General features: G+C 37.0%; 4 protein-coding genes and 1 non-coding gene across 5 annotated transcripts in view; 1 reads left to right on the top strand and 4 right to left on the bottom strand.

Moving 5' to 3' along the window:
• LOC137491011 (NACHT, LRR and PYD domains-containing protein 3-like) overlaps positions 1-17,248 on the bottom strand; it is a 171,845-nt gene that overhangs the window by 75,554 nt on the left and 79,043 nt on the right. The gene's annotated exons all lie outside the window — the stretch shown is intronic.
• Positions 811-5,908, top strand: LOC147845220 (uncharacterized). Its single transcript, XM_087250370.2, has 3 exons — positions 811-3,906; positions 4,231-4,307; positions 4,875-5,908. The coding sequence occupies exons 1-3, from the start codon at positions 3,904-3,906 to the stop codon at positions 5,842-5,844; spliced, it is 1,050 nt and encodes a 349-aa protein (XP_087106496.1). The 5' UTR covers positions 811-3,903; the 3' UTR covers positions 5,845-5,908.
• Positions 2,369-2,457, bottom strand: trnar-ucu (transfer RNA arginine (anticodon UCU)). Its single transcript is given in 2 exon segments — positions 2,369-2,404; positions 2,421-2,457. It is a non-coding gene; the product is annotated as a tRNA-Arg (tRNA).
• On the bottom strand, positions 5,995-7,805 carry LOC147845219 (THAP domain-containing protein 1 B). Its single transcript, XM_087247679.2, has 4 exons — positions 7,791-7,805; positions 7,124-7,674; positions 6,852-6,987; positions 5,995-6,009 (listed from the first exon to the last, which is right to left on the bottom strand). The coding sequence occupies exons 1-4, from the start codon at positions 7,803-7,805 to the stop codon at positions 5,995-5,997; spliced, it is 717 nt and encodes a 238-aa protein (XP_087103805.2).
• On the bottom strand, positions 10,425-17,185 carry LOC101885161 (uncharacterized). Its single transcript, XM_087250447.1, has 3 exons — positions 17,135-17,185; positions 16,414-16,563; positions 10,425-12,509 (listed from the first exon to the last, which is right to left on the bottom strand). Exons 2-3 carry the CDS (start codon positions 16,496-16,498, stop codon positions 11,626-11,628), a joined length of 969 nt encoding a protein of 322 aa, XP_087106573.1. The 5' UTR covers positions 16,499-16,563; positions 17,135-17,185; the 3' UTR covers positions 10,425-11,625.

Below are 17,248 nucleotides of genomic sequence, written 5' to 3'. Positions count from 1 at the left end.
TTTTTTGGGTGTACACATTTAAACAGCTTATAGGAAGAGGAGTTTGAGCTCAAACTCCCTCTCATTGGAGCCCAAGTGGCTCTGCAGCGAGCAGTGTCTCAATCTGTTTGCTAACTGTTAACACACATTATTGCATTTAATGACTTTACATTGTTGAGCACTGAGCTATGTTTTAGTGAACTGAACATTGTATCAGTTGATGAAATAAAGTGATTTTCTGTAAGTTTAAGCATTTCTATAAAACTTCAGCATTTGTAACCGAAAAATCCTGGCCACCACACTGCAAATTGTAGATAGTAGATTTACCTACCTTGAAGTTAAAATTAACACTCCCTCAGAGTTAATATGGAAACCACTATAAAAGTGTTAAAAATAACACTTTTGAAAGTGTTAACATTATCAACACCAAGAGAGTGTTAATTAGAGAGTGTTAATTAGCAAACTCTTATTAATATAGATATATAGATTAATAATAATATATTATTAATCTTATTAATAATAATTAATAATATTATATAGATATAAAATATCTGTTAAATTTCTGAAAAAAAAATCTGTAAATATGGAAGTTTTTTAGAACTGTATAAATGTACAGTCATTAAATGCAATAATGTTTTCATGTGTGATTGCAACTAGAAAACAGATTTTGACTGCATTAGTAACTACAGTTACCTTTAAAAAAAAAGATGCAGCTTAACATCAAACACTCACAGTTCATCTTGGACTTGAACACAGACGCTACTGTCCTTCACAATGGTGACACAAAAACCGTTTAGCTATTTTTCTTTTTCCTTTTTTGATTTTACGAAAAAATACCGGCAGCTGTGGTTGCCAGAAATTTACTGTTTTAAACATTTTAAATTCATAAATTCAGTTTACAGAATATTTTTGTTAAAAACAAATTCCACAGTCTTGTTATTTTTATATTTTTTTATTAACTACCTTGGAGTTAAAATGAACACTCTCTCAGTGTTTATATGGGAACCACTATAAAAGTGTTAAAAAAACACCATTGAAAGTGTTAAATTTTTTAACACTCAGAGTGTTAATTAGCAAACTCTTATTGTGTAAAATATCTGTTAAATGTATGTCAAAATACTGGCAGCAGTGGTTGCCAGTAATCTGATGTTTTCAACATTTTACATTGGTAAATTCAGTTTCAGAATATTTCTGTTAAAATACATTCCACAGTTTGTATTTTTCATCAAACACATTTAACTCCTTCAATCCCAGAGCAAAATCCTCACTAGTGTTGTCACTACAGAGGGTTGAACAATCAGAGAGTGATGAAGTTAATGAGACAATTAAGTGTCTAATTAAAGAAGGATTGAGAATTATTGATGAACAACTGTCAACAGCAGAATCACTGAAGGAAAGAAAAACACAAACTACAGCCAAAACCAAAATAAATTCAACTGAGAAAATAAACAGTAAATAAAATAATAATGGAAAAAAATTAAACAAATTACACAATAAAAAAAAATCTTTAAAACAACTCATCACATTAAACAACTCATCATGGAGCTTCACTTATTACTGATCTTTGACTTTATTTTTAAAAAAAAACCAATACACAACAAACACCTGCATGTCAGGATGCAGAAAATGCTGACAAGATGGATGTGGTCTTTTAGAGTCTGGATGATCATGTCTCAAACCTGAGCGGTAACCTGGCCTCTGTTCAAAATCAAAGCAAAAAATGCGTGAATTTATTTTTATTTAATCTATCCTTTATCATGTGTTAAGTGTTTTTTGGAACCTCCAGTTTCATTACATCCAAACCCAGAGTCAGCTCGGAAAATGGAAATCAGGACAAACATATGCTCTCGGCCATTGAAAGAGTATTAGATCAGAAAGCCACTCTCCCATAATCTGAGGGAAAGGTGCAGTTTGGATTTGAAACTAGGACCTGCTGTTCCCAAGACAGGTGCTCTGGCCAACTCAGTCTTAACACTAATAGAAAAAAAACCTCTGGATACGATACTTCCAAACGCAGTTTCATCTAAGACAGTGGGGGCGGGGGAAGCAAAATTTACTATGCTTTCTACTCAGTTACTTTGCACATGCATAAAGAGGCACTTTTACAACAAATCCAAAAGGCTTGATCTCAACAAGAGGTGGCAGTTACTTTTCCCCAAAACCACAGGTTGCCTTCGAGTCATTCCTCAAGCCCACTAGGCCCTACACTGTTTTCTAATCTCCCTTATTTAAAACACCTCAATTAAGTCATCGGCTTTGTTTTAGAGTACCCCTAGTATCTGAGCCTGCACTGCGATATGAAAGAAAGAAGCAAAACGGGATGGACAGATGCCTAAAATGTTGGAAACGCACCACACCTTAAGTCAGTGAAGAAAAGGAGCCAAGCTTGCGACTCTGGTGGGACTCGAACCCACAACCTTTGAATGACTCAGCTCACAGCCTAGAAGTCCAATGCGCTATCCATTGCGCCACAGAGCCTGAGTGCTCTGCTGCCTCTAGCACTGTTGCACAGAAAGCACTTTTTAGAACTCTCTGGCCCATGAAAGAACAGCTAACTGCAGACAAAGCACTGCTGGGATTCGAACCCAGGATCTCCTGTTTACTAGACAGGCACTTTGACAAACTAAGCCACAGCGCCAAACAACCTTGACAGAGGCTAATTGTTTAATTCGAAAAAAGAAAAAAAAATAACAACGGTAGCACTGCATGTGTGAATGTCAGGACTTGAAATATTAAAGTCCAATGCGCTACTTGCACGCCTACTTCCGCGTTCTTTTCAATAGGGCTCACTCAGTTCCGGTTTAGCAATGGCTATGTTCTACACCCGCTGTCTCCATGACCTCCCACGGATTAACGTTACTGATGTGCATCGCATTTGCAGAACTACAACAGCTCCATCCAGCAAGCTGGAAAAAGGCTTTAAACTATACGCAGCCTCGTATATACACGGTTACGAAGGTAAGCAACATTTAATGTTAATCAATTTCAATGCTAACGTTAATTGTTGGCTAACTGTAAACAAACAGGAATGCATTAATTGTTTTCATCATGTGTTTGTGTTATTGTTATCAGTTTCAAATAAAGACAGGGTGTCAGGGGAAGTCTGCGTTAGAGCCTTGTGCTACAGATCAATGAGGAAAAATAAGGCACCACACAATTAAATAGTATGCTTGTAACATAGGGTTCACCGTTCTCCAAAACCAGTTCAGGTGTTATAGCGGTGAAGTTGTTTTTATAATCGCACATTCGTTCATTAAGAAGTCTCTATATTGTTTACCATTTTACTTTGAATATTCGATCGGAATTAGCATACAAGTGTGACTTGAAAACATTAACACTGTTTATTTGACTGTGAACAATGTTGTACTTTGATTTTTGCTTCTAATATGATTTAGCTATTTAAAGCTTGCATATAATACTTTTATAAAATTATATTATTAAGAGGAAAATTCAAATGTGCAAATATAAAACCAACTTTACCACTATTCAGGTGTTCAAGTGTGTTCAAATGTGTTCAAGTGTTCAAATGCCTTCATTTGTGTTCCGAATTGTTCATGTGTGTTCCGATGTGTTCATTTTCTTGAAGTATTACAAATAACAAGGAGGTTTTGCAGAAGAATCAGAATGTTGTCAGTCTGAATTTGGCTTCCATATTTAAGAAACCTAAATGGTTTTAGTACGCAAGTATTACATAAACCCAGAGCAGCCAAAGTGTTATCTGTGTTATTTTAGGTTGGACTCAAGGATGCTTCACCTGTGGTGCTCACATACAGCAAGTGTTCATGTGTGGCAGGCACTGCTTTGTGCAATCATACGGTTGCCTTGCTGTTTCAAACTGCTCATTATTCCCAGCTTAATTTATCTGTTGTACCCCCTGTGCTTAGCTGCACTGAAAGAGAACAATCCTGGCATAAACCACGAACAATGGTAATTTAAACTTAGAAATGTAGGCTTATTTGTTAGACAGTATAATCACAATATGTGACATTGTTTGTGAAGTTTACTCTAAAATCTCAATGTAATTTTGAGATTAGAAGCTTTAAAGTTTAGTTTCAACCATTTATTTCACCATGATTTCAATATTTGACATGACCTTATTCTGTTCATATTAAAGATATTATGGTTAAATTTTCTAAGAATGTAGTTTATGTTTTGCTGGTTAATTTGATGTAGAAACTGAATTATTTTAAAAGTACATTTTACATTTGTAGTTTAACATTTGTTATATGATTATTTACATTTGTTTGTCAGGGTGTGAAACCAGGCCCGATCAATGCCACGGTCATCACAAAACCTGTAGCAAGCCGTTCTGCACAAGGTGGAGTGAGGTGAAGTTCAGCAACCACATTTTTTTTTCATTGGTACAAGGATGCTGAGATCAAAGATATTTTGTTACATTTCTGTGGCGAGGGGGCGTGGCCGAGAGCCGTGGGAACGTGGTGAGGCCACCGCGTAAGTGGCTACACCTGCGGTGCGCACCTGCCTCGGATCCCACGGAAGAAGCTCTGGACCATAAAAGGAGGACCGATGGCAGAGGAAGGCGAGAGAGGACCGGGCCCGGGCATATTGTTTTACTTTTACTTTTGCTTTCAGTTTGACGGCAGTCTCCGTGAGGAGCTGCCGTCCGTTTGTTTTAGTTTAGACGGCAGTCTCCGTGAGGAGCTGCTGTCATTGTTATTAATAAATATTTTAAAACTGCGTCGGTTCTCTGCCTCCTTCTTCTCGGCGGCCAAAGGGCCGTAAACTTCATTACAATTTCATTGCAAGGCTTTATGCTGTTAAAGCATTTAAAATAATACATATAAAATGTAAAAAAAAAAAAAACTGAAATAGCAATTAAAGCAATGAGAAATGTAATGTTACCAACAATAATTAACCTAAATATTTCCACACAGAAGTGGACTCTACAGAGGGATGGTGGGCCCTTTACCAGATTCATGCATGTTTAGAGTTGAGGAGGCATATGCAGAATTCAGCCCTGAGGACAAGCCACTTGTTACCACCATGAACATGTCACCTGACAAGCCACTTGTTGAAAGTGCATTTGGGTTGGTCCAGGAAGGAAGCTTATTGTCTTTCCAGCAGCCTGTCTTAACATCGCGGTACATCACACTACACGATGCTCCATCAACTCCACCTTTGCCTCTTGAAGGATATTATCTTGCTCCATCTACATGCATATTTGTTTGCACTGAGGAGGAGCTCTTTCACCTTCAAAGTCTAAACACACCACTAGATATGGCTCAGAAAATTGAAAAGGCAACACGCGAGCAAAGCTCTTGTCCTGACTGGCATCAGCTTCGCAGATCAAGAGTAACAGCTTCAAGGTTTCGGGAGATATGTCACGTCAGAGGACTAAGCTCTGCAGAGTCCCTTGCAGAGCGAATCATCCGAGGAACCAGACAAACAGCAGAGATGAGAAGAGGTGCTGAAGTGGAGTCAGATGTAACAGCGGAATACACCAAGTTGAAAAATGTCAAATTCTCACCCTGTGGTTTAATCATCCGACCTAATGCTCCATGGCTTGGTGCATCCCCTGATGGCATAGTTTTTGATCCCACCGACAATCCTCAATTTGGACTTGTTGAAGTTAAATGTCCTAATGTCAAAAACATTGTAGATTGCAAATATTTGCAAATGGACCATGGATTTCTCACCCTGAAAAAGAGCCATGCCTACTATTACCAAGTGCAGGAACAACTACTGGTCTCCGGAATGCAGTGGTGTGATTTCATGGTGTGGGCCCAGGAGGATTGTTTTATCCAGCGTATCTACAGTGACACTTCAGTGCACAAAGTTATCAGAGAGAAGGTGGATTATTTTTACTTTTACACATACATGCCAAAATACTTTTCAATGAAATAACTGTCAAAGAAATGAGAAATCTGTAAAACAGTACTCAAACATGTTATTAAATGTGTTTTATTTGTACAATGTCTGTTTTTGTGTTCAATTCCATTTTCTGATATGTACAATGTCAGTTTTATTTACAGTATATTCCACTTATCTTGCTGGTCAGAACAGTTTCCTCTTAAAATAAACATAGATTGAGTTAACATGTATTGAGAATGGTGAAAAAACAGTAACAGTTAAAGTAAGAATTCCAGTAGTCAAAGTAAACGGTAATCTAAGATTTTTTTTCATTTGATCCATGTCTTAACTAATGCCTTGTTTTGAATTTGACAACAGACATGCAACTGAAAAAAGTTGATTGATGTTAACACTGTGGGAAAGTGTAATGACACCATCAAAAAGTTTGTTTTGTTTGATCCTCCTGATGACCCGTTCCACGTGCACACGCAATCTCGCTATTGCCTGCGTTTCTTTCACCTGATGTGCTGGCATCTGCTTTCCCCTGGACAGAAATGGTGGACAGTACACTTTGCATTTGACACAGTCACTAATCAGAAAGCCTTTATTAACCATAACTGCCATGTCTTCTGTCAGCATTTTTGTTATCCCACACTGTTTAAAGATCTCCCTGTCACTCACTGACCCAGCATAAAGCTGAGAGACGAATGTCACTGGACCATGAGGCGCTATTCCAATGAGGCCTTTCATTGTGCATATATATATATATATATATATATATATATATATATATATATATATATATATATATATATATATATACACACACACATACATTTACATGCATACACATACATACGTATATACATGCATGTATGTATGTATGTGTATGCATGTATATATATATATATATATATATATATATATATATATATATATATATATATATATATATGTGTGTGTGTGTGTCTGTGTGTGTGTTTAATTTTATATATATATATATATATATATAAATAAATGTGTTTGTGTACGGTCATGCTTACTGTGCGTATAAAACCTACCTCTGATGGTGGCAGTACATCCATGATGTCTTCCTGCTTTCTAGCAGCAGATTTAGCCCTGGACACACGAATGATTTTGTGAATGGATGGCTCGATTAGCCACCAGAAAGATGTCAGGTGACGGTAGCTGGGGAACCTATAAGCAGAAGTGTTACTGAATACATTTACAAATTGTTTACATGTTTCCGTGCTAGTAATGCAGGCACGTGTATTTAAAAATGAGTATATGTAATCACATCTAATCCTAAGATTCTTCCAATCTTCAGACCTACCTTGTATAAAATCGGATGTCCTCATCTGAGCCAGCAAACCGTTCCAATCCAAAATCACGCTGAACGTGTAGTTCTTGTAGCTGTTTTTTCAGCTCATCCACTTCATTGGAAAGTTCTTCTATTTTAGCATATGCCAGGTCTAATGATAAAGGCTCGGGAATGGTACAGTAATCATGATCCATCGTAACATCCATGGGTGTGGGTTCGACGGATACCACTTCAGCCGGCCTCTCTCTCCTCTCCCACACACTGGACCGCGATGCTTTAACTGCATAGTTATTCCAGGCAAAAAGCACTGGCACAGCGCCAGTTACTAACTTTTTTCGTGCCTCTGGTGTTTGCGGTTCAATAATCTGATCCCTGCTAAAATGTCTACTGCAAACCTTGGAATTGTCGGTTGGACAAAAATCATCTCGGCGTATGTTCACAAGCCACTGTTTTCTAAGGTCCACGTTTGAAGGAAAACTGTGAAAACTTATACTTCTGTTGAATTTCGCAGAAGATGTACACAGCGGAACGCAGCAGTGTACGTTGTATACCTTCTGCTGTCTCTGAAATCTATAAACACTTTTTTTTTAACATTTTCTCCCAACTTCGCAACAATGGCCGACAAACCGGAACTAAGCGGGCCCTATTTCTTCAAGGCGGAACTAAGTCACGAGCCTGCGTGCAAGTAGCGCATTGGTTAGGGATTACCACACTATGCTTTATAAAGCCATCGTCCAAAGCCCTCTTGAACGAGCAGCGTTCTTAAGGATTTGAGTTTTGTTAAGAAACCGACTGCTAAACATCCCACTGCGTAAACACTCGATACTCTTAACAAAAAGCAACCGTGGCACCTGTACATTAGGCACTGCTGGGATTTGAACCCAGGATCTCCTGTTTACTAGAGGGGCACTTTGACCAACTAAGCCACAGCACCAACGCTAGAAAGGAGGCAAGACGTTTTTGCACACAGAGACTAAAAAAAGACAGCAAGTCTTAAAATGGCAAGCAAAGAGGTTGTTTAACTCTATTTTACTATTCATTACGCCTCAAAGCTATACAATTTTATAATTCATTCCGGTAAGCTCTATAAAACAAGCACATGCACCATCTGGACTAAGGCGCTGCTGGGATTAGAGACCAGGATCTCCTGTTTACAAGGCAGGCGCTTTGACCAGCTAAGCCACAGCGCCACAAAATTCACCGTAAGAGACATTTGCCCGATAACAAAAATCAAAGAAGAAAAAAATAATACACAACAAAAACCAGCATGTCAGGATGCAGAAAATTCTGACAAGATGGACGTGGTCTTTTAGAGTCTGGATGATCATGTCTCAAACCTGACCGGTAACCTGGCCTCTGTTCAAGATCAAAGCAAAAAGTGCATGAATTTATTTTTACTAACTTTATTTTTAACTATTTTTACTAGGCTACATAACAATAAAACAATATTCTGGACAAACTAAGACATTTTGCAAACGTTTAACCGTGGCAGAACCCCAATAATTAGAAAAAAAAGAAGAGAAAGACAGGCAGAGTGATAAAAAGGATAAATAGAAATATTAATTTAGAATCACGGATGACTTATTTAAGCGCAATAGCCCAAATACATGTCATAAAATATTAATATTAACAATCATAATTTAAATAATGAAATTATATTACCTATCCCAATCCTGACATAGCTGCGTTTAAATAATAACTGAAGACGCTCCTTTAATGCATTCGCACGTTATGTTAAATTATTTTAAATTAGACGCCCCATCCATAACCAACCTTAAATCATACCTGAACACTGTTTAACAGTTCCAAGTAAACTGTTTTGTGTGACATTCTCATAAAATCTCTCTGCTTTTGAATATCTTTGTTCGTAATTGTTCTTAGCCCTGTCAATGTTTATCTATTTTGTATTGTTATAATATTTCCTTTCCTGTTTCTCTTACGTTTATATTCTTTAGCTGTCAATATAATACTTCGCGTCTATGGAAGAAAGAGTCAATAAAGATAGACAATGTGTAACATCATATTCATCAAAAGACGGTTTATGTGCAAGTAACTGCACCGGTCCGAGCAGGGAGCGAGCCGGCATGGGAGACAAGCTCCGATAAGATTGCAGAACAACGTCTGTCACTGGATCCGAGAACTGAGATTTACGCGATCACCAGCTGGCTTCCGTTACATAAGGGCAAATATAGATGACTAAAACCTCATTTACTCATTTTACTCATACTTTTTATCATTTATAATGTCCAAAACATTGATATTAATATTAAATGCTACTTTTGTGCCTTTAATAGCCTTTTTCCTCGCCTGTTTACTGGGTTAAAAATCTTACATTCCATCTCCACCTGCTGGTGAAAGCTAGAGCAGCTGGCGATCTTCAATCTGCAATCTATTACTTTTCCTGCAGTTCCCGGATGTAATGTTGAATTTTAACAGTCGAATTTGATCCACTGAATTTATGGAAGCGAATATTTGAACTGAAATAAAATGAACTGAAAATTACCTTTTGAATATTATACATCGTATTTTTAAAGGGTATTGAATATTTTGTAAGTGAAATCTGAAAATTGAATATGAATTATTGAATTTTTAAGTATGAAAACGTGTTTGAAATATTTTTCGTTGAAATATTCAAAGCTTAAATATACAGATATGTTAAATTTCAGGACCTAAAAATACAAACCCTGGAATTCAAGACATTAAAATGCAAGAACTTGTTAATACGGTGTATTATTTTTTTCAGTTTGTGATATTCAACAAGCTTTTTAATTCAAGACTTTAGGCATTGATTTTGTTCCATATTAGCTGTGGCTAATATTTACCTTAAGGCTAAATGATCAAAGGGAAGGCCCATTTCTTTTGTCCAGTTTTCTCCTGTTTTGTGGCTAGTTATGGAGGTTAGAATTGTATGCTTAATTTATGGAACTTTATTTTTTGGTATGGGTAAGAGGTTTAATATTAGGTAGCGTACCTTGTTTTGTTTGTTGTTTTGGCCTTTTTGTTCCCTAATTCTGATTTTGACCTTTTTGTTTAATTAATCTGATACCCCTTTTTGACAACATGGCCTGTGTGTGTGTGTGCTTGGGGAGCAGGAACGGGGACTCCAGGTGACCACTTTTTATAGCGGTCATCCTTAAATTTATGTGCGTAGCGGGGTGCATCCGCTACGTAACAGTATCTTTCCAATCTTGTTAATATTATTTACGTGACCAACGATAATAACATACCACAGTACTGAGTTAACTTTTAGCAAGGTAACAAGATCTACAGCTCGAGGCAATGACTTAGAAGCACATAAACAAGAACACAATTCTTACAAAATGAGAACAAAGATTTATTGAGCTACACTACGATACATGAAACTAACTACGTAATAAGCAAACAACAAACAAACTCGCGCACACACAGAGGCAGTTCAGAGGATGTAAAATGAGTTGACAACCATCCCAAATTAATTCTAATACTTTTAACAAGATCTTAGAATAACACCTGAGAAACCACAAAAGCAGAGATATGGCTTATCTTTAACTGTTTACGATCAATCTGCACCAGATCAGTAAGAGACAACGTTTGTTTGTTACTTGCACTTTTGCTGAAGATGAATCTCCCTCGCCAGCTGGCCTTGGGGAAACACAGTGCTCCTGATTGGCTGGTGGCTTCTGTGACGTCCTTGGAATTCCCTCGCTTGTGGGTGGGTAGTTCTGGGTTACTGAGGTGACGGACTGCTGAAAGTCGGTTTGCGGAAGTTCGCGCGGTTTCAAAGCAAAGTTTCTTTGTTGCAGGGTGTCTATTAGTGACCTGGTCTGATCCATCCCTATGGCACTGTCTGCCAATGAGCAATTGCCATGAAGGGCAGGGCCACACCCCGTGCCGACGTAGAAAGGGTCAATCATTAACACACTGCATGTAGATTTCACGTAGAAGAACTCTTGCAAGATTGAAACTAACTTACATCAAATGTTACAAGACGAATACTGTTTGTACTACTAGTTTTTCATTTACACTAACAGATTGCAAATGTCACTAGCTTTCATTCAAGACCAGATCTCATACATTTCAGACACATACAGATCAATCTAATCTGCTTTAAGGGTTAAAACAACACATTGATTAACCTGGTTGGTTGAAATAACCACAGCATATGAGGAACATTATGGTGTATTATTCTAAGATACATCTGCCTTAGTTCTAACATTTTAAGAGATTTACTTTCATTTGTATGCATTAATGTTTCTATAGATCTCTTCGTCTCTACGAAATTGTGCATCTGACAGGATGCACAATTTCAATGTCATTCAAAAGTCTTGTGAGGCGGTTCCTGCTGAAAATCCCGTAATGCCCCTTTGTTTAGTTTAAATAATTTACTAATTTTGCTGAAGGGTACCTGGAACATCTGCAGCCAGAGTATTGGTCAGAATAACCCAAAATCAATTGGTGCTTTGTTATCGTGATGGTTTAAGCCCTTAAGCCAGTTCAATGACTGAGACAATTTGCAGATGCCCAAGATTTCAGATTCAACTCGTGTTGACCACTGCAATATGCCCATGAGTTCCTTCAATGTGTTTATTAAGGTGTGATGATTTGCTGAAACTCTCCCCACACTGAGTGCATGTGAATGGTTTCTCTCTAGTGTGGATCCTCATATGGTGATTAAGGTTTGTTGAGCAGTAAAAACTCTTCCCACACTGAGTGCATGCGTATGGTTTCTCTCCAGTGTGGATCATCATGTGTAGATTAAGGTTGGATAATTGGCTGAAACTCTTCCCACACTGAGTGCATGTGAATGGTTTCTCTCCAGTGTGGATCCTCATGTGGTTATCAAAGTTTGTTGAGCAGTTAAAACTCTTCCCACACTGAGTGCATGCGTATGGTTTCTCTCCAGTGTGTATCCTCATGTGTTGATTAAGGTGTGATGATTGGTTGAAACTCTTCGCACACTGAGTGCATGTGAATGGTTTCTTTCCAGTGTGGATCATCATGTGATAATTAAGGTGAGATGATTGGTTGAAACTCTTCCCACACTGAGTGCATGCGTATGGTTTCTCTCCAGTGTGGATCCTCATGTGTTGATTAAGGTGTGATGAGCAGTTAAAACTTTTCCCACAATGAGTGCATGTGAATGGTTTCTCTCCAGTGTGGATCATCATGTGTAGATTAAGGTGTGATGATTGGTTGAAACTCTTCCCACACTGAGTGCATGTGAATGGTTTCTCTCCAGTGTGGTTCATCATGTGAATCTTAAGTTTGCTTTTGCTTGCCCAACTCTTTCCACACTGAGTGCAGGTGAAACGATTCTTGTCTGTCCTTTTTAAAATACCATCAGTCTGTAAATGAGTTTTTTCCACAATTTTCACATGATGTTCCTCCTCTTTACTATCCTCATTCTCTTCAATTAGGTCTGAAATAAATGAAACATTAAGTCATTAGTTTTCATTAAGTCTTAAAAACTCTCATCAAAAGCTGAAAAGTGAAAAGACACTGGAAACATTGGCTACACACACTGTAACTTTGATACACATTAAATGTAAAATAAATCAGATCATATTTTGTTTGGTCCATTAACGTGTACACATTTAAGCAGATTTAATTCAAGTCATCTTTATTTATCTATTGCTTTTACAATGTAAATTGTGTCAAAGCTGCTTAGCATAGAAGTTGTAGTAAATTTAAACAGTGTCAGTCCAGTTTTTAGAGTTTTTCATAAAGGTCATTTTGGTCATATTGATAAGACACAGATTTCTACGATTTGTAAAGTGGACAGGAAATACTTGTTTGTTGTGTGCCTGACTGGTAAATGTATCAGAAAAAAAGTTCTGGGGTAACAGCTGAATAATTGCCTCACAGACATGAGACATACCTGTACAGCATCTGCATAAAGGCTGGAATGTGCACATTTCCTTTTGTTTGCTGTTGGGTCATTTTCATCCATTCTGGGGTGATTTTGAGGCTTAATTTGGCCAAAACGTTCTCAGTGTTTCAGCAAATGGACTGATATTTGGGGACATCTTATTTTGACATATTCTGGAAAAATGCTCCATTGGCCTCTATTATAAATTTTCTTATAGTGCAAATAAAATACAATAAATAATAATAACAACAACAACATGGAAATCACTCAAATAAGCATATAAATGAGAGTAATAAATTCATCAAGACACAATGAATTCCCCATCAATGGGAAAATGCTTTACATTTTTTTTTAAAAACCTCAATACACTCTGGGCAAATTTACTCCCTTTTCATTATATTCATGGCTGTTTTTTCTCCATTGACCTCTATTATAAGAACATTTTTTATTGCAAAGCCATGACAGCACATATTCATGAATTTATGATTGTTGGTGTTCTTTGTGACGACATTGTTTAATTGGTCTCCACCCATGTGACGGCAAAAAGGAAATGGGTGAGAGAATAAAGGAGGAGGTGGAGAGTTAAAGAAGGCAGCATTATGTGGTGTGTAGAAGAAAGAGAAGTTGACTGTACTGTTGCTGTGTGGGGAAAGGAGTAGAGAAGTCGGGTCGAGATGAGCAGTGTAAACTTAACGACTGGCTGTGAGAAACAAAAAGCGGTAGTATGTATTGAAGCAACAGAGCAAAGACCGCTGTCTTGTTACTGAAGTGCACGTGACGTCGTTTGAATGTGTGCGTCACTAAAGACTTCAGTGCAGTGTGCCCTGAACAAAATCAACTTACCGATTTATCTTTCTCGCTGGCATGGAGTCAGCTGCCAACTCACCGGCTGGGTTCACCAACACCCTCAACCTTCACATCCACATTCGCCATTCCCCACTCATTTCCCTTGACCCCTCCGCTCCGTGGGTAAGAAGCAAAAGTTTTTGTTTTCTTTGCCCAAATGCTCATTTTGTTTCTCTTGTTTTGTTTTCTCCCCGTACTATTGTTATCATTATTATTTTCCCCGTTTTCAAATCTGCTGGCCTGAAATCATTTGCATTTTTTTCTTTCATTTGAGTTTTAAGTGCTGAGGGTTCTGCGTTTCATTGTTATATTGTTTGTTTTGTTGTTGATACTGCTGTTTGTGTGTGAAAAGTACAAAGTATTTTATTAATATTATTGACTAATACAAACTTTATTTAGACAATTACAGCAATTATCTGAGTTTTTTTCTGGTTCTCATTGTGTGTTATTTTATTTATTTAATTATTTTTTATTATTTGTAACTGGTGGTGAGAGCTAGCCGTGGTATATTTTGTTTGAAATGTATTTTAACAGATATTCTGTCTGGCGCCCAAGATTAACTACTTAAAAACAAGTGACAAACATATTTGTTTAATATTTGTTTATTGTATTTTTTTTTGGGGGGGGGATCACCATTCCCACATCACCATTACATTTCCCTGTTGGGAAGAGATTTGTGATTTTTAAAATTGATTATCAGTTTCAGTGCAAAAAAGTTTCTGCCTTATGGAGTATAGTGTGTGTGTGTGTGTGTGTGTGTGTGTGTGTGTGAGAGAGAGAGAAAGAGAGAGAAGCTAGATTTATTGACCTTATTCTAAAATGCGGAAGTGCGCCTGTTTTCGCGATTGTTTTAGAACTTCCGATTCAGTCGCCTATTGGAGAAATGACTAGGAATAATAAACGGCAGAAAATGGTCAAACTACTTGCTCTACAAGCAAATGTTTGCATGACTATACAGACCAAGTAGAATAATATATTAAGGAAATATCAGTTTGCAACATCAAACAGCGAAAATAGCAGTTTTTAATGTCTAAAAATGAATGTAAGTGAAAGACCGGAAGTCTCGTGCCAAAAAGATTCAAATGGCTGCGCCCGCTCATCGGCGAAGAATAAGGTAAATACTCTAGCCTGGCACCGCATCACACACCACCGCTGACTGCACGCTCACCTCGCGAAATGGACGAGGCTTTACTCGCCACGTTCGCCATTGTGATATTCTTTAAAATGACAGGAGGCGGTCAAAAGAAACCCACTGTAAAGTCAGACGGATAAACAGAGAAGTAAAAAAGTTTCCGAACCTAGGTCATTTCGTTAATATCGTTCATTGTTTTTAAACTAAATAGATTTTTGTTTATATAAATTATTTTAATGATTATAAGGATTTCTATGACCATTCAAGATTTTTTTATCAAACTTTGGTGCATCACTTGCTTTTGTTCATATCTCGGACAGTTCTACCCATTATAATTTCTTAAAACATTCTTAAAACATTAATGACTGCAGAACATGGGTTGCTCTACAAATACATATTTTTATTATGGCAAGAATAAAAGCAACAACAACAACAACAACAAAAAAGTACACTTACTAAAAAATGCATGTGTCTTTAGATTTTGCCCGCTCCACAATTCACAGATTACTGTCTGACTAGATTCTCTCCTCTGCTTATGCTAAAAAGGCAATAATGGTCCAACATTTCTGACGATTAACACTAATAAAGCCTAGAAAAACAGGCATCAGTATATTGTACACTGATAGGTTCAAATATTCCCTGTGTGTTTTGTTTTTGTGAAGTTTCAGTGCACTTTACTGATGCATTTCATTAAAACAGTTTGCATAGAGAGAACAGAGAGAATTCTAGACATCTAATTGTTGTTGTTCTGAGATTGTATGTAAATCGGTCTACAAACTTGTTGTGAGTGTTGAAGCTGGCCTCTGCTGATGAAACTGCAAACTATCTACAGTAAATTTTCTTTTAATTGAATCTCTGACTCCTGCTCTTCTTCATCTGATAGACTGGTCATTTTTGGGTTAAAACTGTTGGTCCCCCTACAAAGTGTATTTATGCACACACACTATAATATGCTGTTTTACTCCACTGAACTCCATATAAAAGACAGAAACCTTTTTGAACAGGCCCATCTAAAGGGTGATTGCAGCCAGCTGATGATCAACAGTAAAAATGACACATTTGACCTCTTCCCAACAAGGAAAACAGCAACAATCTAGAATGCATGATTATTTGGTATCATGGCTTTACGGTTAAAAAATGTGGTTATAATGGAAGTCAATGGGTCAAAAACAGCCAAGAACATAATGAAAGGGTATATAGATTGCGAGATTAATTGTATTATCATCATGATAACTATATTTTTGGCCCAAGATGATGAAAATGGGAGACTAATAATACATAAAAGAATGACAAAAGACATGAGAACAAGTAACAGAAGAAACTAATTCCTGTCTTTTAATGAGTGCTTAAGTTCATTTAGGAGAACTAGGCAGCACACTCAGGGCTGCAAGATGGATTAATTTAGTATTCTTCTTATTAAAATATATCTGAATGAAAATTAAATGACTGAGTTGGTCTTTGAGAATGAAAACTAACCTGTTTGTTCCTGTGGATCTTCCTGTTTGACTGTAAATGTTTCTTCAATCTTCACATCTTCACTCTCCTCTTTAATAAACGCCATCTTTATAACAGTGTGGAGATCAGTCGCTTCAGCAGGAGTTTTTCTCTGTGTTTGGACACTTTGTCCTGCTTAAAATGAACAAAACAATAAAAATGTTCCGTTTAAAATAAATAAAACAATGAACAGAAATAAAGTAACTTCTCTTCAACACTTGCTTCAACAGTCTCTTTGTATGAAAGAAACTAAAAAGAAATAAGGCAAGTCAGAGCAAGAAACAAAAGCCACAAATGACCTGATTAAAACTAGTACTCAATTTCTTATAGTGATGTAAACTTAGAATGGAATGACATTATACTATTTAATAAAGTAAACCTTCATTAAAACACTTATTACACACTGTTACATCCCTGTAACTTTATTTGAGTATGTTCTTAATTGTTGTTTGTTTTATTTACTTTATTGTCTGCTTACAGCAACGTGTAGCATTTTTTTGCCCAAGACAAATTTTCTCTCGGGGACAAAAAGTGTATCCTATCTTTATTCAAACAATAGACCTCATTACTGTGAGTTAAATAGTACTGCGTTGTATAAAGGGTTAAAATAATATTGTCAACAGCAGGTACATAATTTAGCACTGAATAAAAAAACTAACTTTAATCAATCGCTTTATATAAGTGTAAACGCTTTAAAACAAACCTTTCTCCAGTTGAATCACAGCGCGGGAGCGGCGCAGGCTTATGACGTCACAATCCACGCCAAAATAAAAGTCTTTTTAACATTTTTTTTTGCACTTAAGTTACTTTTAGTCAT

The sequence above is a fragment of the Danio rerio genome, chromosome 4, assembly GCF_052040795.2.
Source record: "Danio rerio strain M-AB ecotype USA chromosome 4, GRCz13ab, whole genome shotgun sequence".
NCBI classification, from domain to species: domain Eukaryota; kingdom Metazoa; phylum Chordata; class Actinopteri; order Cypriniformes; family Danionidae; genus Danio; species Danio rerio.
Note: the sequence above shows the minus strand (reverse complement) of the source record. Positions and strands in the feature narration are given on the sequence as shown.